The sequence below is a fragment of the Somniosus microcephalus genome, chromosome 4, assembly GCF_052327205.1.
Source record: "Somniosus microcephalus isolate GS21.2 chromosome 4, FLI_Smic_1.0, whole genome shotgun sequence".
Taxonomy (NCBI): Eukaryota; Metazoa; Chordata; class Chondrichthyes; order Squaliformes; family Somniosidae; genus Somniosus; species Somniosus microcephalus.
In genome coordinates, this window is record NC_140990.1 from 316587230 (window position 1) to 316613345 (window position 26116).

The 26116-nt window shown below is 53.4% G+C and overlaps 2 protein-coding genes across 2 annotated transcripts in view; one reads left to right on the plus strand and one right to left on the minus strand.

The window, feature by feature from the left end:
* Nucleotides 1-26116, plus strand: part of LOC147120636 (tubulin alpha chain) — a 75050-nt gene that overhangs the window by 21743 nt on the left and 27191 nt on the right. The window lies entirely within an intron of this gene.
* The window catches only part of stk16 (serine/threonine kinase 16), a 102712-nt gene continuing 96282 nt past the window's right edge, over nt 19687-26116 (minus strand). Inside the window, exon 7 of the mRNA XM_085986794.1 lies at nt 19687-20388. Coding sequence (XP_085842920.1) covers nt 20305-20388 — 84 coding nt within the window. The 3' untranslated portion in view covers nt 19687-20304. The remainder of the gene's footprint in view (nt 20389-26116) is intronic.

Consider the following 26116-nt stretch of genomic DNA (forward strand, 5'->3'; position numbering starts at 1 on the left):
CCCAAAATCCAGCCGCCCGTATCCTGTCCCGCACTAAGTGCCGCTCGACCCTGTCCTCATTGATCTACCCGCTAGCTCCCCATCCCCATACTCGTCAAATTAAAATTCTCAGCCCCCTTCTTTAAATCCCTCATGGTCTTGCCCCAACCTATGTCAGCAGCCATCCACCACCTTCAACATCCTTTGGCGCCTTAACTCTGGCAATTCCCCCACCCCAACCTTTTCTGTTTATTAGCTCCTGGGATGTCGGCGTCGCTGGCAAGGCCAGCATTTATTGCCCATCCCTAATTGCCCTTTGAGAAGGTGGTAGTGAGCCGCCTTCTTGAACCGCTGCAGTCCGTGTGGTGAAGGCACTCCCACAGTGCTGTAAGGGAAGGGGTTCCAGGATTTTGACCCAACCTTTGCCTCATCAGTAATGGTAGTGTCTTCATCCGCCTCGTCCCTACTCCAAGTTCCTCCCTAGACACACCGCGCTCTCGCTCTCTTTCTCATTACCTTTAAAAACCCTCCTAAAACTCATCTTTTTGACCAAGCATTCAATTTTGTCTACAATCTCTCTATGGTTGAGCATTCTTTGCCCTGGGACATTTTCTATATTAATCCTGCTACATAAATACAAGTTGTCATTGCATTAGCACATTACTCCTGCTGCTGTACAGTAATAAAATATAATATTGCAGAGTGTCCACTGTTTGGGATCGGAGAGGAATTTCCCAGACTTTTTCCTTCCCTGTTTGGCCTGGGTTTTCATCTTGTTTTTTTGCCTCTCACTTAGGACTGAGATGAGGAGAAATTTCTTCACTCGGAGGATTGTGTATCTTTGGAATTCTCTACCCCAGAGGGCTGTGGATGCTGAATCGTCGAGTGTATTCAAGGCTGAGATCGATAGATTATTGGGCCTAAAAATTCGGTTGCTTTGCGCCTCCCGTTAGCGCCCTCTTAGGGCGTCAACGGGGCACGAAGCAACTAGCGCCTGGGCGCGGTGCCGCCAACGCCTCCCGTGAAATTCAGCAGGAGTTTAGCGGCGGCGGTAACCGTTAGCGTCCCGCGGCGTTGCACCGCCAGTGATGAACTCATCGCCATGCGCGGAGTCCAGGTCGTGACTTTCGGTAGCACCCCCTGACTTACCGCCGGACGCTATGTCCGACAGGGTCAGGGGGCACTAACTGCAGCCGGGGCGGCGCTAATTAAAGGGAAAATGCCGGGCGGCCATTTTTGCGGGCCGCCTGCCAGCACCTGCCCCTGTTGCCGTCCCCGGCCTCCTGACCCGCCTCCATGCGGAGTGCTGGCTGCGCTCCGTGAGCCCGGCACTTCTCCTGAGTGCCGGGCTCTTTTGCCGGCACTCCGATCCCTGGTGGCCCAGCTGGCCCCGGGTCACGCGGCGCTAGGCCCCTCCCCTTTAATAAGGGGAGGAAGGCCTGCAGTACCATGGCGCAATGTGCCGGATCGCATGGCGCTGCGGCATGTAGCGCCGCCATATTCACTCACAGTGCCCCAAGAGGGAGGTGGGACACTTCTAGTAGCACGCCGCTTCCCTCTTGAGCTGCTACCGGTGAATTTCGGTCGTGGGGGCACTAATTTTTTCGGGACGCTAAAAGGCGCGACCAAATTTTTCCTCCTTGGACTCTAGGGGAATCAAGGGATATGGGGATTGGGCGGGAAAGTGGAGTGGAGGTGGAAGAGCAGCTATGATCTTATTGAATGGCGGAGCAGGCTCGAAGGGCCATATGGCCTACTCCTGCTCCTAATTCTTATGTTCTTATGCTCTCGCCAAGGGATTCCATGGATTCCAGGTTAGGTGAGGCAGTGTCTGTATTGCGATGCACAAGACATCATGCTTGTGTGGGGCAGGGTGGATGGACCAGTAGGTCTTTTCCCGTCCGTCTGTTTTCGTATGTTCCTTTCCCCGGGAGTGTGTCAGTATTTACAGGGGGTCCCTAGGAGTGCCTGTATTCACAGGGGGTCCCTGGGAGTGTGTCAGTATTCACATGGGGTCCCCGGGAATGTGTCAGTATTTACAGGGGTTCCCTGGGAGTGTGTCATTATTTACAGGGGATCCCCGGGAGTGTGTCAGTATTTACATGGGGTCCCCAGGAATGTGTCAGTATTTACAGGGGTTCCCTGGGAGTGTGTCATTATTTACAGGGGGTCCCCGGGAGTGTGTCAGTATTTACAGAAGGTCCCCGGGACTGTGTCAGTATTTACAGGGGGTCCCCGGGAGTGTGTCACTATTTACAGGGGGTCCCCGGGAGTGTGTCACTATTTACAGGGGGTCCCCGGGACTGTGTCAGTATTTACAGGGGGTCCCCGGGAGTGTGTCACTATTTACATGGGGTCCCCGGGACTGTGTCAGTATTTACAGGGGGTCCCCGGGAGTGTGTCACTATTTACAGGGGGTCCCCGGGAGTGTGTCAGTATTTACAGCTGATCCCCGGGAGTGTGTCAGTATTTACAGGGGGTCCCTGGGAGTGTGTCAGTATTTACAGGGGGTCCCCGGGAGTGTGTCACTATTTACAGGGGGTCCCCGGGAGTGTGTCAATATTTACAGCTGATCCCCGGGAGTGTGTCAGTATTTACAGGGGGTCCCCGGGAGTGTGTCAGTATTTACAGGGGGCCCCTGGGAGTGTGTCAGTATTTACAGGGGGTCCCCGGGAGTGTGTCAGTATTTACAGGGGGTCCCCGGGAGTGTGTCAGTATTTACAGGGGGTCCCCGGGAGTGTGTCAGTATTTACAGGGGGTCCCCGGGAGTGTGTCAGTATTTACAGGGGGTCCCCGGGAGTGTGTCAGTATTTACAGCGGGTCCCTGGGAGTGTGTCAGTATTTACAGGGGGTCCCTGGGAGTGTGTCAGTATTTACAGGGGGTCCCCGGGAGTGTGTCAGTATTTACAGGGGTTCCCCGGGAGTGTGTCAGTATTTACAGGGGTTCCCCGGGAGTGTGTCAGTATTTACAGGGGGTCCCCGGGAGTGTGTCACTATTTACAGGGGGTCCCCGGGAGTGTGTCACTATTTACAGGGGGTCTCCGGGAGTGTGTCAGTATTTACAGGTGGTCCCCGGGAGTGTGTCACTATTTACAGGGGGTCCCCGGGAGTGTGTCAGTATTTACAGCGGGTCCCCGAGAGTGTGTCAGTATTTACAGGGGGTCCCCGGGAGTGTGTCAGTATTTACAGGGGGTCCCCAGGAGTGTGTCAGTATTTACAGGGGGTCCCCGGGAGTGTGTCAGTATTTACAGGGGTTCCCCAGGAGTGTGTCAGTATTTACAGGGGGTCCCCGGGACTGTGTCAGTATTTACAGGGGGTCCCTGGGAGTGTGTCAGTATTTACAGGGGGTCCCCGGGAGTGTGTCAGTATTTACAGGGGGTCCCCGGGAGTGTGTCAGTATTTACAGGGGGTCCCCGGGAGTGTGTCAGTATTTACAGCGGGTCCCCGAGAGTGTGTCAGTATTTACAGGGCGTCCCCAGGAGTGTGTCAATATTTACAGGGGGTCCCCGAGAGTGTGTCAGTATTTACAGGGGGTCCCCAGGAGTGTGTCAGTATTTACAGGGGGTCCCTAGGAGTGCCTGTATTCACAGGGGGTCCCTGGGCGTGTGTCAGTATTCACATGGGGTCCCCGGGAATGTGTCAGTATTTACAGGGGTTCCCTGGGAGTCTGTCAGTATTTACAGGGGGTCCCTGGGGGTGTGTCAGTATTCACAGGGGGTCCTTGGGAATGTGTCAGTATTTACAGGGGTTCCCTAGGAGTGTGTCAGTATTCACAGGGGTCCCCGGGGATGTATCACCACTCTCAGGGGGGTCCCCGGGAGCATATCAGTATTTACTGTGTGTCTCTGGGAGTGTGTCAGTATTTACAGCGGGTCCCCGAGAGTGTGTCAGTATTTGCAGGGGGTCCCCGGGAATGTCAGTATTTGCAGGGGGTCCCTGGGAGTGTGTCAGTATTTACAGGGGGTCCCCGGGAGTGTCAGTATTTACAGGGGGTCCCTGGGAATGTGTCAGTAGTTACAGGGGGTGTCCGGGAGTGTCTGTATTTACAGGGGGTCCCCGGGGATGTATCACTATTCTCAGGGGGGTCCCCGGGAGTGTGTCACTATTTACAGGGGGTCACCGGGAGTGTGTCAGTATTTACAGGGGTTCCCCGGGAGTGTGTCAGTATTTACAGGGGGTCCCCGGGAGTGTGTCAGTATTTACAGGGGTTCCCCGGGAGTGTGTCAGTATTTACAGGGGGTCCCTGGGAGTGTGTCAGTATTTACAGGGGGTCCCCGGGAGTGTGTCAGTATTTACAGGGGGTCCCCGGGAGTGTGTCAGTATTTACGGGGGTTCCCCGGGAGTGTGTCAGTATTTACAGGGGGTCCCTGGGAGTGTGTCACTATTTACAGGGGGTCTCCGGGAGTGTGTCAGTATTTACAGGGGGCCCCCGGGAGTGTCACTATTTACAGGGGGTCCCCGGGAGTGTGTCAGTATTTACAGCGGGTACCCGAGAGTGTGTCAGTATTTACAGGGGGTCCCCAGGAGTGTGTCAGTATTTACAGGGGGTCCCCGGGAGTGTGTCAGTATTTACAGGCAGTCCCCGGGAGTGTGTCAATATTTACAAGGGGTCCCCGGGAGTGTGTCAGTGTTTACAGGGGGTCCCCGGGAGTGTGTCAGTATTTACAGGGGGTCCCCGGGAGTGTGTCAATATTTACAGGGGGTCCCCGGGAGTGTGTCAATATTTACAGGGGGTCCCCGGGAGTGTGTCAGTATTTACAGGGGGTCCCCGGGAGTGTGTCAATATTTACAGGGGGTCCCTGGGAGTGTGTCAGTATTTACAGGGGGTCCCCGGGAGTGTGTCAGTATTTACAGGGGGTCCCCAGGAGTGTGTCAGTATTTACAGGGGGTCCCCGGGAGTGTGTCAGTATTTACAGGGGGTCCCCGGGAGTGTGTCAATATTTACAAGAGGCCCCCGGGAGTGTGTCAGTGTTTACAGGGGGTCCCCGGGAGTGTGTCAGTATTTACAGGGGGTCCCCGGGAGTGTGTCAATATTTACAGGGGGTCCCCGGGAGTGTGTCAATATTTACAGGGGGTCCCCGGGAGTGTGTCAGTATTTACAGGGGGTCCCCGGGAGTGTGTCAATATTTACAGGGGGTCCCCGGGGGTTTGTCAATATTTACAGGGGGTCCCCGGGAGTGTGTCATTATTTACAGGGGGGTCCCCGGGAGTGTGTCAATATTTACAGGGGGTGCCCGGGAGTGTGTCAGTATTTGGAGGGGGTCCCCGGGACTGTGTCAGTATTTACAGGGGATCCCCGGGAATGGGTTTGTCGGCCTTTTAAATTGACCTTGACAGTTCGAACCGTCCCACTCCCTGGTTCTGGGCTTGGAATTATTTAGGGGATGTGATAGATGTAGGCAGACAACTGTTTGGTGCAAGAACAAATATTTTATTTAGAAATCGCACACCACACGAATTAACCAAACAACAATGTATACGCAACGGGTACAGAGGTTATGCAGTGAGAGAAAAAAAAACAAAATAAAATAAAACCACCTCCCACCACTACACTAACTAAAATAACAACAGAAAATGCTGGAAAAACTCAGCAGGTCAGGCAACATCCGTGGAGAGAAATTTGAGTTGACGTTTCGGGTTGGACCCTTCTTCAAAACTGGAAAGAAAAGAAACTAGATCGGAGGCAGGGCTGCGATCGGACAAAAGAATAAAAGAAAGAAAAGAAGTAAAAGAGATTAGAAGCTAGACGAGATGGTAATAGGCTGGGATTAGGTGTAAAGTGTACTGGCAGGGCAAAAGATAGCTGCCAGGTGTGAGAGAGAAACAAAAGGGGGGGGGGGGGGGAAAGGAGTGGAACAATTACAAGAGAAAATGAAATGGGGGCCGAGCTTATGATCTGAAATTGTTGAACTCGATATTGAGTCCGGAAGGCTGCAGACTGCCTAATCGGAAGATGAGGTGCTGTTTCCTCGAGTTTACGTTGAGCTTCCGTGGAACAATACAAGAGGCCAAGGACGGTGAGGTCCGAGTGGGAATGGAGCGGTGAATTAAAATGACAGGCGACCGGAAGCTCGGGGTCACCCTTACGGACTGAACGGAGGTGTTCCGCAAAGCGGTCACCCAATCTGCGTTTGGTCTCCCCAATGTAGAGGAGACCGCATCGTGAGCAGCGAATACCGTATACTAGATTGCGAGAAGTACAAGTAAATCGCTGTTTCACCTGGAAGGGGTGTTTGGGGCCCTGGACAGTGTAGGGGGTTTCTCTTGCTCTTTCTGGTCTCCTGCCAGGCTTCGTGCAATAATTACCCTTGAGTGGTTCGACCCACTCCCCCCTACGGTTCTAGACCTTGGACTTAGGTGCAGAGGACAGTAGTGCAGAGAAAGAACTCAATAGACCAGGTTGAATAGCACGAAATGGATGCTTTTATTTTTAAACAGTTTGAAGCATTACAAAATACATGTCATAGGCACAGATTAAAGTTACTACAATCATGCACAAATTTATGAACTTGACTCTATGGAAATGGGGAACACACGGCACATCGAAAAAGGGGAAACACATTACGATTTCCCTTAACTCCCTCCCCTATACCTAAACTAAGTTTCGACCTGGGGAACTTGGGATCATGCTCACCACTCTCGAAATCGCGAGAAAGGGGGTTCGCAGCCTTTTTGGCACCGCTTTCCGTCGTCACGTGGATTTGGAAACTTCTGGCGCAGTCGATATTCTCTCCTCCCTCGAGGCGGTGGGGTAGACCCAGCCTCGATGAGCACTCGTTAAGGTTGAGATCCACCAAGTCAATTTGGGTTCATGGAGCAGACCCAGATGCAGGCTATGCACTTGGGAGAATCTTGTGGCATCGATCGCCGGTTCTCCAGAGGGTTTCTTCTCCGTCGGCCTGGGTCGTCGATGATCTCCCGACCCCAGTACCCGGGCCACCCTCGTCGTCTTCTCGTCGTGGCCGAGCCTTGTTTGGCTGAACACCGACCACGTTGTCCTTTTACCGAAACCGTCCGTCTTAAAAAAAAAACGAAAACGTTTTCATCGATCTGCCGAAGTGGAAGAGGCGCCGATCCGGGCACCGTCCGCCCTTCGTTCGTTCCTCGTAGAAGAAAGTTCTTGAAGAAATGGAAGCCTGAAGTCGCCCAACAAGAAGCCGTGGCAGTGAAGAAGAAGTTGTTCAAGTAACCCGGAGTCCGAAGTAACTTAGATGGACTTTCAATCCATAGTTATACTTTTTTGGGACAGTCTTATCTCCCGCCAAATCATAGTCCTGTCTTTGTATTAATTTTGGCGGGCAGAAATCTCTGCAGGGGCGCTTTGTCTTGTAACGGAGCCGGTGATAACTTAAACTGGCCTTCCTGGCCGATAATGTCTTTCAATGTCTTTTGCATTGTCACCGTGGCTCGGTTCGCATATTGATCGGTCCGGACATTTTCCTTGATGGCTGCTAAACGGTTTTTCCTTTGTACGATAAATGGGTATAAGTGTTTTTACATTGTCCGCCCATATCTTGATGGGCCCCATCCTGTACTTATAATCCATTGAATATGTATGCTGTTGCTCTGAGTTTCGGTTCCCAGAGACTGGCTTTCGTGGGCTCACTGTCTTCAATCCACAAGCCTGTCTGGCTTGCAGTAACAGAAATAAAATGGTTCATAAACTGATCACGGGGCCTGGCGGCCATTTTGTATGCCCTTTTATCAAAGGTTTTTCTGTGCAAGCTTACTTTGGTCAATAAACAGTCTTAATTTTATCCAGTTTTCTTGCGTGATTTTTGCTGAAAATTGCGAATCTTACAGGCCCCCCTGTGATACTGATAGCTTGCTTAAAGTATCAATAATCCTTGATGAGCAAATTTTCCCTGATTCCCCACATCCAAACATTCCTGGCACTTAACTATCTATGCCCCTCACGACACATGCAGTTCCCATTTCCGGAGAAAATGAAAATTACCTCATGCACATTTGGAATCATAGACAGCAAAACTTAAACTATAACATCTTCACCTGTCAGATGGGCAGGGGTTGATACCCTTTTGCGCCATCTGCATGCATCTTTTATTAATCCAAAAAACTTACTAACAACTAATAACATAACCATACTTATTTCCTTATAACCCAAAACAATCAAAAAAAAAAAATTTTTTTTTTTTTTTTAATTGGAGGGACGCTTAATCTTATACTAGCAGCTTAGAGTGGGGTATCTGCTTCCCCCATCTGCACATAGCGTTCTCTCCATTCTCCTGTGTTCTCGTGCCTCTGGAGGCGTTTGCCTCTTTTGCAATGCACGAAGAGCAAAAATATCACAATCAAAACCTGACATACTACTAGGATATGGGATGCTATTCTAATCCAGGCGGGGACCTCTATGTTGGTGAACAAGTCCCACCATGGTGGGATGGTTATGTCCAATATGTCTTTTCCTATCTCTAAAGTCTTCTGCTCCAGTGTATAGAAATGTTTCTGCGAAACTATAACGGCTTTTAAAACCTTGGTGAGGTGTTCGGGAAGAGGGGGAATGACATAACCAAAATGCGCGACAAATCGTTGTAAGTCTGTGAAATTCTCTTTGATAGTGATGTGTACAGTGGAGGGCGCAGGAATGGGAACAATTCGTTGTTGTGCCACTTGAACCTCGGCCCTGGGTTTGAAACAGAAACTGCTATCACCGACCGAACACCACTCGTGTTGTCCATATCGGTACTGAGGCGCTGCAGTGGTGACGCAGTATGTCCCACCTCCGATATATGCTACCTGTGGGGGCACATGGTCCTCTGCCATTGCCTCCATGGTGCAATTCACCGGCTTCGCGCTAGCGGTTCTGAACCCGCACTGTGGTTTCAAAAAGGCATTCAAGTGCTGGGGACACAGGATGATGTGTGCTCCCCGGCTCCGACATCCCGAGAGGTCGGTGCCTGTCATCGTACGCTCCCATCTGATGACGTAAGGCGGGACCACTGCGTAACGAATGTGTGCGCCCCCCTGAATGACTCCAATGTTCTCTACTCTGTATACCGGGGCGGGCTTTGCTGCGGGACCCAACACCGGCATTCTTACTACTATTCCCATAATAGTGTGATTCGAATGTCCGCAGTCCACTGGAACTGGGTATGCTTCTGTGGCTAGTCTGAGCTGGCACGGGCTTAATGCATTCTCAAAAGGGTGGAGCGCTTGCAAGTGCTTGTTGCTGATCCAGGACGGGACCAAACCCTGTTTTAAATCCTCAAGATTACTGCGGCCCTCGCCCAATAACCACGCCCCGTACAGCACACAGGCCTCGTTTTGCGCAGCTTGATCGGGCGCATTCCGATCCTCCTTAATGAGTGCATTTACCGTTCTCGCGTGTTTCTCCAGCTCAGCAATTATGTCCTTAAAGTGTAGTGTCATGGCCTGGTCCTCATGCAACTCAGAACCCACGACCTTGTTTTCGTCTGTCAATATGTTCCTTAACTGGGCTTTTAAACCGTTGATCTGTGTCTGCAGTTCCACGTTATCTAGAGCGTTGACAACAGATGTCCCGGTATTAAAAGCAGTGAATATGTCATTTACAGTACCCCTTCTTTGCCTCCCGACTCGATCCAAAACTTCTGGCGGTGTGGTGTATAATTTGTCTCTGTCGATGTCGGCAAAGTCAAATTCGTAAAATTGTCTAAACATACTGGTTAACAGGACCTGGTATAATTGTTCAGTTTCTTTGGGACACCACTCCGGCAATCTTACCTCAGTGAGATTTAAAATCACTGAGGCCACCGCGTAGTGTACCCCTTGGTACAGCACCTGACCGGTGGGTACCAATACTAAACCGTTCCCGGGTCCCCTGGTGGTGGTTGGGCACCCTCCTTTCTGGGCTAGTGCTACCGGAAGCGTGGGCAGGGGCTTGCGTGGGCGGGTGATGAGTTCAGTGGCGTTCACCGGAATAGGGGAGTATGGGGCTCCGCACGCTCGAGTGCTAACATCCCATCTCATCCCCTTCCCTTCATCCTGCCACTGCCTCTGGAAGAAGATGGACACGCCCTTGGGGCAGACGCGTCTCGAACCCCACATACAGACATATATTCCCTCATCCGGTTCCCACCATTTGTCCCAACACACACGTAATTGTCCGTGAGTTCCCGTAATAGTCCGATGGGTATTATTACCCAGTCGCTCCCACTCGACCGTAGAGTTTCTCATGTCCTTTCCCAGCTTTCGTAGCCACCACCATCGCCTTGGTGGTACGTTCCCATTGCACACCAGACAAATCCTCTTTCCCACGGTGACGCTGACTCTGGGCGCTAGGATCCTCACTCGAGGGCACGTTAATGAAGTCTCTTGGTAGGCAAAACCGAAATTGCTGGAATATTCCGTAGAATTCGTTCCCAGCCAACCTGGCCATCTCCCTTGGTGGAAGTAGGTGGCGGTTTCCTCTACCTCTCGCTCCCCCGTCCCATCCGTTGCGATGGGGGCCGTGTCCCCGGAGCACCCGAAAATGATGACGTCCTTGGTGCGGCCTCGGTAGGCCCACCCGCACCCGATCGCCATGAACGCGACGACAATCCTTTCCATCGTATCCCAGGTTTCTGTAACCAACAAAATGATGTAGCCGGGCTCCCGATAGGTGCTGGCCTAAATTAATTGGACGCGCGGGTTCCTGGACCCCGCTCCCTAACAAACACACATACCGGGCAGACTTCAAAATTGTACTCTTAACACCATATACTTTACATTCCTTAAACTATGACCATAATTACCTATCTTAACTTATGTACAGCGCCGCCCTCCGTGGGGCGGCTTTCCGAATCCCTGTGAGGTCTGTCGTGTGCCACACCCTGCGGTGGGGCTGCATTGATCTTTGGCCTTGATCCCCCGCAGCCTGTCGCTGCTGAACGGGGATCATGTCTTCCTGGGGCTGCTTTAAACCGTGGTTGGGGAGGATGGGGAGAATCTGGCCAAAATTTTCTGGGCTGGGGCGCTCGAGCTGACCTACGAGGGGCTGCTTTGGGTTGGGCTCCCGGGGCCGATGGACCTGGGGTCGTGACTGTTACCGTCACAGCCTGTGGTTCCTCCACAGCTGCCGGCTCCAGCTCCCCTTCCTCAGGCTCCGCCCCCCCGGGGTCGGGATCTGTGGCTTCCGACTCCACCTCACCTGTCCCTACAGGTAACGAGTCTCCACCCCCACTCCCTACCTCCCCCAAGCTTGAGTCGAGGGCGGGACTGCCGTCCTCTGACTCTTCCTCCTCCGTGATTGGGTCTAAAGCGAGGTTGAGCTGTTCGGGCTCTCCCCTGCCTAAATCCCATTCAAAAGATGAGACCTCCCACTCCAATGGGATGGCCTCTCCCTTCACGCAGGCTACTGCTCCAGCCTGTGTGGTCTGTGACTCTGTTACAGGCTGAGGATCTTTGTTCTCAGACCTGGTCCCCTTTGGTGGCCCTGGTGTACCCGGTTTAAACAGTTTACACTGGTTGATGTGAAACCATTTGGTACGTCGGGGCGTCTTCACTGCATAAACCATGGGGCTGGCTTTGTCTACAATGCTGTATGGCCCCATGTACAGTGGTTCAAAACTCCCTACCCTGGCGTAGTTTCGGACCATGACCTGGTCCCCGACTACCCACTCTTGTTGTTTCCGAGGTTCCAACAACAGTTTATTTCCCTGGTGCTGTCTTCCCATGTTCCCAGCCGCCTGCCCATAAATCTGTCTCAGGCGCTCCAAGAGGGTTTGGGCGAATTTGTCCCGTTTCACCTCTCGGAGCTGGCCCTCAGTGAGCACCGGGGCTAGCACATGGGTGGGTGTTCGCATGATCCTTCCAGTCATTAACTCGTGCGGGGAATACCCCGTGCTTTTGGACTGGCTGGCTCGGATCCCCATGCGGACTAAAGGCAGGACCTCCGCCCATTTCTGGGGCGAGCCCATTGTCTCTTTCCTCAGCTTTTCCTTGAGGGTCCGATTCATACGCTCAACAATCCCGGATGACTGGGGATTGTATGCTACGTGCCACTTTCCCTCAATGCCCAAGAGCCTGAGGGCGTTCTGCATTACTTGACCGGTGAACTGACTCCCTTGGTCGGACTCTACAAAACGGGGGAGTCCCCACCGTGAGAACACTTCCCGAATCAAGATCTTAGCAGTACCCAGTGCCGTAGCTGTTCTGCACGGGAAGGCTTCTACCCATTTGGTGAACACATCTACCAGGACAAGGCAGTACTTATAGCCTCCCTGGGCGGCGGGCAGGGGCCCTATGTAGTCGACCTGAATCGACTGCCATGGTCCCTCTACCCTCCTGATGTGCCCCATGGGCACCTTCCTTTTGTGGGGGTCTGGGTTGTTAGCAGCACACACAAGACAGCTTGCGCAGAACTCGCGGACATCGTCCCGAAGTCCCGGCCACCATCCCGCCTGTTCCACCCGTTGCCAGGTGACCTCAGGTCCGGGGTGTCCCGCTCCTGGACCCTCGTGGGCCAATTGCAGGAATTCCCTTCGGTGCTGCTGCGGCACAACCCACTGCTCCTTTCGGAACAGCATACCTTCCTTGACTGTGAGGGCTGCCGTACTGTACGGACCTTCTACCTGTTTGCCCTCTGTGATGGCTTTTAGGACTGCTTTTAGGGCGGGATCCAGGGTTTGGACGGTCTTTAGGTCTGGGGGCGGTGTCACCCCTGTGTTCCCGGGAATTCCCTCCCTGCCTTGGATCGCCGCCACGGGTCCGGGTTCGTATGGGTCCCAGAGAATGCCGCTGCGGGCACCCTCCCTGGCTAGCGCATCCGCCTGCTGGTTGCCCCGACTGCGGGGTTCTGTAATGGAGTGAGCCTTCACCTTATGGATGAACACCTCTCCTTTCTCCCCCACAGCTGCTAGGATCTTCTCCAGCAAGGGCTTAACTGTTAAAGGCCGCCCGTCCGCGGAGGTGTACCCGCGTCGGGACCAGATGGCGAGGTACTCCGTACACGAATTGCACGTGAACATGCTGTCTGAGCAAATCGTGTATGGGGTTGGGAAAATCTCGGGGTGGGTAACCACGTACGCCACCGCGGACAGTTCAGCCTGCTGCGCGCTCATAGTGCTGGGGAGCTTAATTGCCAGGGCAATGTTTGCCGCAGGGTCATAAACTCCACACCCTGTGAGTCGCTTGCCGTCAGCTACAGTGCTAGAACCGTCTACGTAGATCTCGCGGCCCGTGGGATGTATCCCGGCCCGTAAACCTATGTTAACTTCCCATACCCCTTCTACGGAACATTGATGGGCTGTCCCGGGATATGCCATATTGGCTGCGAGCCTTGGCGCGCAGAGGCCTTTAACTTTGAGATCCATCTGGGAAAGGAGGAGGGTCCAGCGCGCAATCCGAGCGCTGCTTACGGTCCCATCCTTAATCCTCCCGTCCAGAAGCATCTTCGTGGGGGTGTGATGGGTGAGGAGCGTAATGGGAGAGGTCCCTGTGAAGATCACTGATCTGTTCACAGCCCAATGCGTGGCCAGGAGATGCCGTTCACAATTGGAGAAACTCCTCTCCACATCCGTGAGCACCCTGGAGGAATAAACTACTGGTCTTAGCTTGCCGTGCCGCTCTTGGAGCAGTACTGCGCTCAGGCTGTCCCCACTAGCGGCTACCTCCAGAAAGAACTCCTCTCCCCCATCTATGGCCCCTAGGGCTGGCGCGGTCTGCAGATCTCTTTTCAACTTCTCGAATGCTGCCTGGCACCCCTCGTCCCAAGACCACTCGACTCCCTTGTGTAAGAGTCGAAGTAGCGGGGCCGCTGTGGCAGCATAGTCCTCGATGAAATCTCTGCAGTACCCGGTCAATCCCAAAAAGGACCTTACACCCGTTACTGTGTTGGGAATCGGCAGATCTTGTATAGATTCCCGTCTGGCCTTATCTATGGCTCTTTCCCCAGCGCGGATGGCCAGACCCAGGAATTTAACTTCCTGCTGGCCGATCTGGGCTTTCTTTGGGTTTACTTTGAAACCCTTCCTTTCTAACAGTTCCAACAATTCGGCTAACAGTGGGCCGTGCTGCTCCCTTGTATCTGTGAACAGGAGTAAGTCGTCCACATACTGCACTATCTGGTTGGGCTGGCTGAACTCTTTCAAACTCCCCGCCATACACTGATGGAAAATGCTGGGGCTGTTGTGAAAACCCTGTGGTAAGCAGTTCCAGGTGTACTGTTGCCCTTTGAAAGTAAAGGCAAACTTGTACTGGTCCTCCCGCCGCAGCGGAATGGACCAAAAACCGTTCGAGATGTCCAGCACCGTGAATGTGGTCGCCGATGCTGGAATACTCCCTATTAAGTCTGCAACTGCTGCTACCGTGGGCGCGCAGGCTGGGATATTACTATTAAGGACTCTATAGTCCACCGTGGCTCTCCACGAATTGTCCGGTTTCTTTACCGGCCATAAAGGGGAGTTCACGTGGGTGGCTATCGTCCTCAATACGCCCTGCTGTACCAATGAAGATATTGCTGTCTCCATGTCGGGTTCTGCCTCCTTGGGGAAATTATACTGCTTTTGGGGTCGGATCATGGGGTCCCCGTCTACGCTGACTTCGAACCCAGTGACTCTCCCGCAGTCGTGCTTGTGGGTGGCGAACGCGGTCAGATTTTCTGACACACGCGCCTGCAAGTCCGTTGGGACGTTTGTTATCATGAGCTCGAGATCGTAACCTCCTGATGGCTTCATAGTGCACAGGGCCCCCTTTTCTTCCTTCCCCGGGATTACGACTACCTTACCTAAACCGCCCTCGGCTCCCCAGAGACAGTGATTTCTCAGGTCCACGAGGATCCCGTGTTCCACCAAGAAATCAGCCCCGAGGATGCCTTTCCCCCCCCCCCTCTTTCCACTTCAATAGGATGCACGTCCATGTGGTGTGGAGCGCTCCCAACTGAATGGAGAGCGGGAGGGAGTGCGCGCCAGCCTGTGCTCTACCCGTGAAACCCGCTACTAAATATGGAGCCTGGGTGGACAGAGGTGAGGCAAAAGGTTTGTCCGTGTGGATCAAGGTACACGAAGCTCCCGTATCCAACAGGTAACTACCCCTTTGTTTCTCCACCTCCATCTCCACCACAGGTCTTCTCCAAGCGTCATAGCGGAGCGGACACAAGTAGATGGGCTGCGCGGGCGTCAGTCATTTAGGTGTTTCGGCTGGGGTCTCGGGGGCGATAGGGCTGTTAGCAACCGCTACCTTCCCCTGCCAGGTCATCAGAGACCGCATAGTCTCCAAGACTGACTCGATCGCAGCGGGGTCCACAACCGCACCACCCCCTTCATTCGGGGCAAAGGCTACGGTTGGGTTCTGGACTGGTGTTGGGGCAGCGGCCTGCACTTGTGGTTGTGCTGGTGTTGGGGAAACTCTCGGGCCGTTGGCGACTCGGGCTTGGGCTCGATCTTGGGCTGCGGCGAACGCTCTCTCCCTCTTATCCTTCCAAGGATTCCTACAGTCCTTGCGCCAATGACCCTCCTTCCCACACCCGTAACAACTGCTATTTGCTTGGGGATGGCGATTTCCCTCCTGACGCCATTCCTTTTTAGCAGAGGCTGCGGGTCTCACCTCATGCACCTTTCCTTTCACAACAGGCGTTTTCTTGCCCTTGTTGTTTCTATAACTGATCGTGAGCTGATCTAGTACTACTTCCTCCGTGGAGCGGGCGTTAGTGGGGTCAAACCATGCTTTGGCCTGTTCCTTCACTACTGGCAGGCAACCTGCTACCAGGCACCGAAGCCAGTGAGCCCTTTGTTCGCCATCCAGCCCGGCCCGGGCCGGCCCGCCCGGGCAGCTGCGCCGATACACTGGCCACAACCTGTCGGCGAAAACCCGTGGGGGTTCTCCCTCTAGCTGCACTGTCTTTTCTAAACGGAGGAACGGAGTTCCGTCCCCCTCTCCCATGATCTCCAGAATCTCATCCCGTAGCAACTCATAGTCCCTGTGCCCTCTCTTGCTCTCGTCAGGGAGACACTGGAGGAGCGAACTGTCCAGGGAGAACAGCAGCATTTTAGACTGTTCAACCCCGTCGCAGTCATTGACTGCTGCGGTCTGCTCCACGTCCCTGAAATGCACGGAGGGATCTCCTGACTCGGAGAGTTTTGGGATGTGACTTATCATCTCTCTTAGCTGTCGTGCGCTATGAGGCATTATGATCTGACTCTCAAGGGGTCCGTCATCGCCATTTTCTTCATTTGGACCGATCCTCCGGTGTCTCGTTGGACACATTGGCGCCGACCCCGACTCTACTGTCTGGGGTTGCTCTACCTCAGGGCTCTCTTCCTCTACCGTCTCCGTCTCCTGTCCCGGAGTCCAAGACTCCTCATAGGCAGGAGGCGCAGAAGGTTCGGGGGTTGGTACCCCAACTGCCTCTTGTGGAATCGGTCTTTTGGATTCCTTGGCTAGCAACAGCTGACTCGCTGGTGGATTTATGAGACACACCAACCCGTTTGCCTTCGCTAGGGCCTTTCTCAGGTCCTCTAGCTCCCGGCGGCAAGTGCTGTGGTCGGTGTTCTCAGATCTATCCTCCATGGCCATTTTATATGCTGCCCTGGCTCCCAGGAGCTTTTCCTCTTGGGCATCTACTTGTTTGGCTAGACGGGAACACCTCTCTCTCATTCTACCTTCACTGGCCTTGGCCTCAACGACCTGACATTTTAAATATTCTACCCGGGTTTCGTGGCAGCGAATTACAGAGCGGCGTTCCTGGTTCAGCGCGTCAAGCGATTCAATCAGTTTTTGACCTCCCGCAACCTTTTCCTCCACGCCTTTAAGCAAGCCGTTGATCTGGACTGTCTGTGCTGCAACTACCTGGTCCAAAAGCTGGACTTGCTTCTTGTAGCACATCAGCCAGACCGCCTTTTCTACAGATTTCTTATGCTCTCTACCCGCTGTCCACTTGATGGCTGCGTCTAGCGGGCGCCTATCCCTTAGTAGATCAGATATCCATTGTTTTGTGAGGTTGACTTTTCCGAAAACATAATCTGCTATTCTTTCATCCATCACATTTCGTTTATTCAGATCTTGATCTAACACACTACTTTCCTGCTGCCAAGGTCCTGCCGCGGTCGCCATTTCTGTAGGGGGTTTCTCTTGCTCTTTCTGGTCTCCTGCCAGGCTTCGTGCAATAATTACCCTTGAGTGGTTCGACCCACTCCCCCCTACGGTTCTAGACCTTGGACTTAGGTGCAGAGAACAGTAGTGCAGAGAAAGAACTCAATAGACCAGGTTGAATAGCACGAAATGGATGCTTTTATTTTTAAACAGTTTGAAGCATTACAAAATACATGTCATAGGCACAGATTAAAGTTACTACAATCATGCACAAATTTATGAACTTGACTCTATGGAAATGGGGAACACACGGCACATCGAAAAAGGGGAAACACATTACGATTTCCCTTAACTCCCTCCCCTATACCTAAACTAAGTTTCGACCTGGGGAACTTGGGATCATGCTCACCACTCTCGAAATCGCGAGAAAGGGGGTTCGCAGCCTTTTTGGCACCGCTTTCCGTCGTCACGTGGATTTGGAAACTTCTGGCGCAGTCGATATTCTCTCCTCCCTCGAGGCGGTGGGGTAGACCCAGCCTCGATGAGCACTCGTTAAGGTTGAGATCCACCAAGTCAATTTGGGTTCATGGAGCAGACCCAGATGCAGGCTATGCACTTGGGAGAATCTTGTGGCATCGATCGCCGGTTCTCCAGAGGGTTTCTTCTCCGTCGGCCTGGGTCGTCGATGATCTCCCGACCCCAGTACCCGGGCCACCCTCGTCGTCTTCTCGTCGTGGCCGAGCCTTGTTTGGCTGAACACCGACCACGTTGTCCTTTTACCGAAACCGTCCGTCTTAAAAAAAAACGAAAACGTTTTCATCGATCTGCCGAAGTGGAAGAGGCGCCGATCCGGGCACCGTCCGCCCTTCGTTCGTTCCTCGTAGAAGAAAGTTCTTGAAGAAATGGAAGCCTGAAGTCGCCCAACAAGAAGCCGTGGCAGTGAAGAAGAAGTTGTTCAAGTAACCCGGAGTCCGAAGTAACTTAGATGGACTTTCAATCCATAGTTATACTTTTTTGGGACAGTCTTATCTCCCGCCAAATCATAGTCCTGTCTTTGTATTAATTTTGGCGGGCAGAAATCTCTGCAGGGGCGCTTTGTCTTGTAACGGAGCCGGTGATAACTTAAACTGGCCTTCCTGGCCGATAATGTCTTTCAATGTCTTTTGCATTGTCACCGTGGCTCGGTTCGCATATTGATCGGTCCGGACATTTTCCTTGATGGCTGCTAAACGGTTTTTCCTTTGTACGATAAATGGGTATAAGTGTTTTTACATTGTCCGCCCATATCTTGATGGGCCCCATCCTGTACTTATAATCCATTGAATATGTATGCTGTTGCTCTGAGTTTCGGTTCCCAGAGACTGGCTTTCGTGGGCTCACTGTCTTCAATCCACAAGCCTGTCTGGCTTGCAGTAACAGAAATAAAATGGTTCATAAACTGATCACGGGGCCTGGCGGCCATTTTGTATGCCCTTTTATCAAAGGTTTTTCTGTGCAAGCTTACTTTGGTCAATAAACAGTCTTAATTTTATCCAGTTTTCTTGCGTGATTTTTGCTGAAAATTGCGAATCTTACAACAGTGGGAAGGGGGGAGGTATAGGGGCAGGTGTTACATCTCCTCTGCTTGCACGGGAAGGTGCCAGGCGAAGAGGAAGGGCTGTTTGGGGTGATAGAGGAGTGGACTAGGGTGTCTCGGAGGGAGCGGTCCCTGCGGAATGCTGAAAGGGGAGGGGAGGGGAAGATACGTTTGGTGGTGGGATCACTTTGGAGGTAGCGGAAATGCCGGAGGATGATCCGTTGAATGTGGAGGCTGGTGGGGTGAAAGGTGAGGACAAGGGGAACCCTATCGTGGTTCCGGGAGGGAGGGGCAGGGGTGAGGGCAGAAGTGCGGGAGATAGAACTGACACGGTCGAGGGCAGTGTCAGCCACAGTAGAGGGGAATCCTCGGTTGCGGAAAAAGGAAGACATGTCTGAAGCACTGGTGTGGAAGGTGGCGTCGTCGGAGCAGATACGGCGGAGGCGGAGAAACTGGGAGAATGGAATAGAGTCCTTACAGGAAGCGGGGTGGGAGGAAGTGTAGTCCAGGTAGCTGTGGGAGTCAGTGGGCTTGTAGTAAATATTGGTCGATAACCTATCCCCAGAGATGGAGACGGAGAAGTCGAGGAAGGGAAGGGAAGAGTCCGAGATGGACCATGTGAAGGTGAGGGAAGGGTGGAAATTGGAGGCAAAGTGAATGAAATTGTCAAGTTCGGGGCGAGAGCAGGAAACGGCACCGATACAGTCATCAATGTATCGGAAAAAGAGGTGAGGGAGGGGACCCGAGTAGGACTGGAACAAAGATTGTTCCACATAGCCCACGAAAAGGCAGGCATAGCTAGGACCCATGCGGGGACCCATGGCAACACCTTTGATTTGGAGGAAATGAGTGGAGTTAAAGGAGAAGTTGTTCAATGTGAGAACAAGTTCAGCCAGGCGGAGGAGGGTCGTGGTGGGTGGGGACTGGTTGGGCCTCTGTTCAAGGAAGAAGCGGAGCGCCCTCAGGCCATCCGGGTGGGGGATGGAGGTGTAGAGGGATTGTACGTCCATGGTGAAAAGGAAGCGGTTGGGGCCAGGAAACTGTTAAAGTGGCGGAGAGCGTCCGAAGAGTCGCGGATGTAGGTGGTGATATACCTATCAATTCGTCCAATAAAAAGCGACGAGTTAGGAACGTAACTAAAGGTTTTTATTGACTAAATAACAGAGCCCACCCTCGTGGGTGATCGGGTCCAACAAGGAGGAATACCAGCCAGTCGACTACCTTTATACCTGGGCAGGTAGGTGGAGCCATGGGCGGAGTCGGAGGTGGTCAGCCCAGGTATAACAGCGCGACAAGAGGCGACCTCGTATCGTGATACAACAGTGATAACGGTGATAACAATACAACAGTGATAACTATAGTGTAACGATAAAAGTGGTTTACCACATTCACCCCTTGTTTAGATTTGAGTCCGGCGGGGTGAAGTGTACTGCCAGTTCTGGTATGTCAGTCTGTCCGGAGGCCTCGTAAGCCTCTCCGATCGTCGCAGCGGCGGTGCTGCATTATCCGGTGTTAGTGCTGGTGTCTGCGTGGTCGGCGAAGGCTCGTGGGGTTCCGGCATGCCGTCTACCTGGGCTGGAATTGGGGGGGTGGTGGGGGGGGGTAAAGGTGGTGTCTCCGGAGTGCCCGAGGGTGCGAGGTCTCGTAAGGAGACAGTGTCCTCCCGCCCGTCTGGGTAAGCCACGTAGGCGTACTGGGGGTTGGCGTGCAGGAGGTTCACCCTCTCGACCAGGGGGTCTGTTTTATGGGCCCTCACGTGCTTTCGCAGCAAGACGGGCCCCGGAGAGGTCAGTCAGGTTGGTAGAGTGGTTCCCGTAGTCGACTTCCTGGGGAAAACAAACATTCGTTCATGGGGGGTGGCGTTAACGGCAGTGCAAAGTAGTGACCGGATGGAGTGCAGCGCTGTCGGGAGGACTTCCTGCCAGCGGGAGGTTGGGAGGCCCTTAGACTTTAAGGCTAAGAGGACGGCCTTCCATACCGTCGCGTTCTCTCTTTCCACCTGGCCGTTCCCTCGGGGGTTGTAGCTGGTGGTCCTACTTGCTGCAATACCTCTCGCTAGTAGGAACTGACGGAGTTCCTCGCTCATGAAAGAGGAGCCCCGGTCACTATGTATATAGTTTGGGAACCCGAACAAGGCGAAGAGGTCGTTCAGGCATTTGATGACCGTGGTACTGGTCATGTCTGGGCAGGGGAAGGCAAAGGGGAAACGGGAGTACTCATCAACAATGTTGAGGAAGTACACATTACGGTCAGAGGACGGGAGGGGCCCCTTAAAGTCGATGCTCAGGCGCTCGAAGGGGCGGGTGGCCTTGATCAGGCTTGCTCTGTCCGGCCTAAAGAAGTGCGGTTTGCACTCGGCACAGGTCTGGCAGTTCCTGGTCATGGTCCTGACCTCCTCGATGGAGTAGGGCAGGTTGCGGGCCTTAATGAAGTGGCAAAGTCTGGTGACCCCGGGGTGGCAGAGGTCGTTGTGGAGGGTCTGAAGTCTATCACTTTGCGCGCTGGCGCATGTAATTCGTGACAGAGCATCGGGGGGTTCGTTCAGCTTACCTGGCCGGTACAAGATATCATAATCGTAGGTGGAGAGCTCGATTCTCCACCTCAACATCTTGTCATTCTTGATTTTGCCCCTCAGCTTGTTATTAAACATAAAAGCGACCGAACGTTGGTCGGTAAGGAGGGTAAATCGTTTGCCTGCCAGGTAGTGCCTCCAGCGTCGTACCGCCTCCACAATCGCCTGGGCCTCCTTCTCGACCGACGAGTGTCGGATCTCAGGGCCCTGTAGGGTCCTTGAGAAGAAGGCCACCGGTCTCCCCTCCTGGTTAAGGGTGGCGGCTAGGGCGAAGTCGGATGCATCGCTCTCGACTTGGAAGGGGATGGACTCATCCACTGCGTGCATAGTGGCCTTGGCAATGTCTCCCTTAATGAGGGAGAAGGCTGCGCACGCTTCCTCCGTAAGGGGGAAGGATGTGGACTTCATGAGGGGTCTGGCTTTGTCCGCATAATTGGGCACCCATTGGGCATAGTAGGCGAAGAGCCCCAGGGTTCTCTTAAGTGCCTTAGGGCAGTGGGGGAGGGGTAGCTCCATGAGGGGGCGCATTCTTTCGGGGTCGGGGCCGATGAGTCCGTTCTCTACTACACAGCCAAGGATGGCAAGGCGCGAGGTGTTAAACACACATTTCTCCTTATTGTAGGTGAGGTTCAGCCGTTGGGCTGTACGGAGGAATTTCTCCAGATTCACGTCGTGGTCCTGCCGGTCGCGGCCGCAGATGGTGACGTTATCTAGGTAGGGGAATGTGGCCTGCAGTCCGTTCTGGTCAACCATCCGGTCCCTCTCCCTTTGGAAGACCGAGACCCCGTTGGTGACACCGAAGGGGACCCTAAGGAAGTGGTATAGGCGCCCATTCGCCTCGAAGGCGGTGTACTGGCGGTCCTCGGGGTGGATAGGGAGTTGGTGGTAGGCCGACTTAAGGTCGATGGTCGAGAATACGCGGTATTGTGCAATCTGATTGACCATGTCAGATATGCGGGGAAGGGGGTATGCGTCCAGCTGGGTGTATCTGTTTATGGTCTGGCTGTAGTCGATGACCAGGCGATTTTTATCGCCGGTCTTAACGACCACGACCTGGGCACGCCAGGGGCTGTTGCTCCCCTCGATGATGCCCTCCTTCAGGAGACGCTGCACCTCAGAGCTAATGAAAGCTCTGTCCCCAGCGCTGTACCGCCTGCTCTTGGTAGCGACGGGTTTGCAGTCGGGGGTGAGGTTAGCGAACAGGGAAGGTGGCGGCACCTTGAGGGTGGATAGGCTGCAGGTGTTACGCGGTGGGCGGTTTAACCTTCGCTGGTTGTCGACTGTGAGTGGGGGGAGGGGTCCACCGTATGCTAGGGTTACACTTTGGAGGTGGGATTGGAAGTCCAGCCCTAGTAGGACGGCAGCGCAGAGCTGGGGGAGGACGAGGAGTTTAAAGTTGTTATACTCTGTACCCTTAACCGACAAGGTCACAGCACAGTAGCCGCTAATGTCCGTGGCGTGGGACCTCGATGCCATCGAGATTCGGTTGCGCATTGGCAGGACAGGGAGGGAGTAGTGGCTCACCGTGTCTGGGTGGATGAAGCTCTCCGTGCTTCCGCTGTCGAACAGGCAGGTCGTGGCGTGGCCGTTTACTTTGATGTCCATCATCGACTTGGACAGGTGGTGTGGGCGGGCTTGATCCAGAGTGACGGAGGCTAGTGTGTAGGTAAGCGAGTCGTTGTCGTCTGCGGGCGAGGCGGTCGTCGGGTCCGGGGGCCCGGTGGCAGTCGGGCGTGGTGGGTAAAATGGCGTCTCCCACGAGGTAGGACAAAATGGCGGAGAAGATGGCTGCCCCCATAACTCACATGAGGCACTATTGGGGTCGGTTGCCTTGATCAAAGATGGCCACCCCCATGACTCACGTGTGGGGATACTGGCCTCAGTTGCCGTGAAAGAAGATGGCCGCCGCCACAGTTCGCATGAGGCACTGCTGGCCTCTGAAGATCCGCTCCTGCAGGCCTTAGAGAAGTGGCCTTTCTTCCTGCAGGTTGCGCAGGTAGAGTTCCTGGCTGGGCAGCGCGACCTCGGGTGCTTCTCCTGGCCGCAAAAGAAGCAGCTGGCGGCCCGATCGCGGGTGCCCGATGTCGGAGCCGGTACCGGGGGTGGCGGGCCCGGTCGGGTCCGGGACGCCGACGCTGAGGTAGGTCCCGGGGGCGGCGCTGCGAAGGGTATTGCGGTAGGGGTCGGGCCCGAGTCCCAGGGTCGCGAGCAGTACCTGGAAAACGCCTCCTGGTCCTGATGGGCCACCTCCAGGGAGAGAGCGAGGGCTTCAGCTTTGTCCAGGTCGAGGTCTTTAGCTTCAAGCAGTCTTTGCCGTGAGTAGTCGGACCGTAGGCCTTTCACAAAGGCATGGCGGATATTATCTTCCGTATTTTCAACAGCCGTCACCGCTTTAAAGTCACAGTTCCTGCCGAGTGCTCTTAGCGCCCGTAAAAATTCAGCTACAGACTCTCCTGGCTGTTGCGGGCGGGATCTTAGGAGGTGCCTGGTGTACATGTAATTTACCGGGCTGCGGTACTGCTGTTTCAGTAGGTTGATAGCGGCCTCGTATGTAGTCGTATCCTGGATGAGTGCGTATACTCTCGGGCTCGCTTGGGCGTTCAGAAGTCTTAGTTTGGATCTCTGCGGGGCGCCGGATTCTTCCAGGTAGGATTCGAAGCAGTCCAGCCAGTGTTTGAAGTTGAGGGCTGAGTTTGCTGCCTGTGGGTTTAGATCCAGGTACGGTGGTTTGAGGGCTTGCAGCCAAGCCGGCTGGTGTGGCTGGTGTAGCCCGGTGTCTGAAAGCTGCTGTGGCTGTGCTTCTGGGAGGGCTTCTGGCTGGCCAGTAGTAGACATCTTTAAAATTTAGTCAATAAAATTGATATACCTATCAATTCGTCCAATAAAAAGCGACGAGTTAGGAACGTAACTAAAGGTTTTTATTGACTAAATAACAGAGCCCACCCTCGTGGGTGATCGGGTCCAACAAGGAGGAATACCAGCCAGTCGACTACCTTTATACCTGGGCAGGTAGGTGGAGCCATGGGCGGAGTCGGAGGTGGTCAGCCCAGGTATAACAGCGCGACAAGAGGCGACCTCGTATCGTGATACAACAGTGATAACGGTGATAACAATACAACAGTGATAACTATAGTGTAACGATAAAAGTGGTTTACCACAGGTGGGAAGAGACTGGACAAGGGGAGAAAAGATAGAGTCAAGATAGGAAGAGATAAGTTCTGTAGGGCAAGAACAGGCTGAAACGATGGGTCTACCGGGGCAGTCCTGTTTGTGGATCTTGGGAAGGAGGTAGAAGCGGGCTGTGCGGGGTTGGGGAACTATGAGGTTGGTGGCAGCAGGGGGAAGATCTCCAGAGGAGATGAGGTCAGTGACAGTCTTGGAAACGGTGGTTTGATGTTCGGTAGTGGGGTCATGGTCCAGGTGGAGGTAGGAGGAGGTGTCGGTCCGATTAGGCAGTCTGCAGCCTTCCGGACTCAATATCGAGTTCAACAATTTCAGATCATAAGCTCGGCCCCCATTTCATTTTCTCTTGTAATTGTTCCACTCCTTTCCCCCCCCCCCCCCCCCTTTTGTTTCTCTCTCACACCTGGCAGCTATCTTTTGCCCTGCCAGTACACTTTACACCTAATCCCAGCCTATTACCATCTCGTCTAGCTTCTAATCTCTTTTACTTCTTTTGTTTCTTTTATTCTTTTGTCCGATCGCAGCCCTGCCTCCGATCTAGTTTCTTTTCTTTCCAGTTTTGAAGAAGGGTCCAACCCGAAATGTCAACTCAAATTTCTCTCCACGGATGTTGCCTGACCTGCTGAGTTTTTCCAGCATTTTCTGTTGTTATTTCGGATTTCCAACATCTGCAGTATTTTGCTATGCTACTACACTAACTAAGTTGGGCTCTGAAATTACAGGGACTAAGCTCACCAAAGGATTTCTCCACAGTTTAGACCAGTTGCAGACTGCTTTCTCTCTCCTCAGTCTTGCGGACTCCTTGGCTGGTTGCGGTGTCTTCGGTATTAGCACTGGTCGACGTTTTGATGGTAAACAAGTTTTTCCTAGAGTCAGCGCTGGATGATAGTTGATCTTTCAGTGACTCCGAGGCTTCTTGTTAGGTTTTATTGTTGCGTTGCTGTAACCTCGTGTGGCAAGTTAGATGTTTCAAAGCCAGAGTCAAAGAGCCCAGAGTCCAAGTGCTTTTCCAGCGTGTTCTCGGGTACGTTTCTTCTGCTCCAGTGTGCTGCTGCTGCTGCCCGCCGGCACTCTCTCTCTTCAGCCCGTCTGTTGAGGTCTCTTTAGCTACTAGCAAGCCCCCAGTTATACCTGAGAAGCTGCTTAAACTTTTGTGCCAAAACTCGGGTGCACAATTGATTTTAGATGACTCCCTTTTGTGCGATTTTGGCAGGCTGATCAACTCTGATGTGATCCCTTTGTGAGAATTTTGGTGGGCTGATTGAGCATTAACATGATACGAGATGCCCAAAGGTGTTGATGGGGTTTTTGAATGGTGCTGTTAGAATGTAATCAGGTCTTGATACTGTCCATTGTGTGTTTTGCTGATGCCAGGGTTTTTCTGTATAGCCGTTTTAAGAACTATTAAAATATGTATGTATCTGGGTCCCTGGTAAGTGGGCTTTTGTTAGACTGCTAATGTCTCCCTGGGGGCCTGCCTCCCAGGTGGGTTAGCAGCCCTATAAGGATCCCATTTTCCTGTGCAGACCCAGCATACAATTTAAAATGTCCAAACTCAATCCAATAGGCCCTAGTTTAGTCCAAAGGTGCCTAATAGTGAGATATTTCGGTCCACATTTCCCCTCCAAAAGGTCCAGCACAGCCCCTTTTTAAATTCCAGACACATGTCCATTGAGTAGGGGGTCCCGGAATTTTGTGAATCCTACACAGGGGGTCCCCGGGGATGTATCACTATTCTCAGGGGGGTCCCCGGGAGTGTGTCAGTATTTACAGGGTGTCCCCAGGAGTGTGTCAGTATT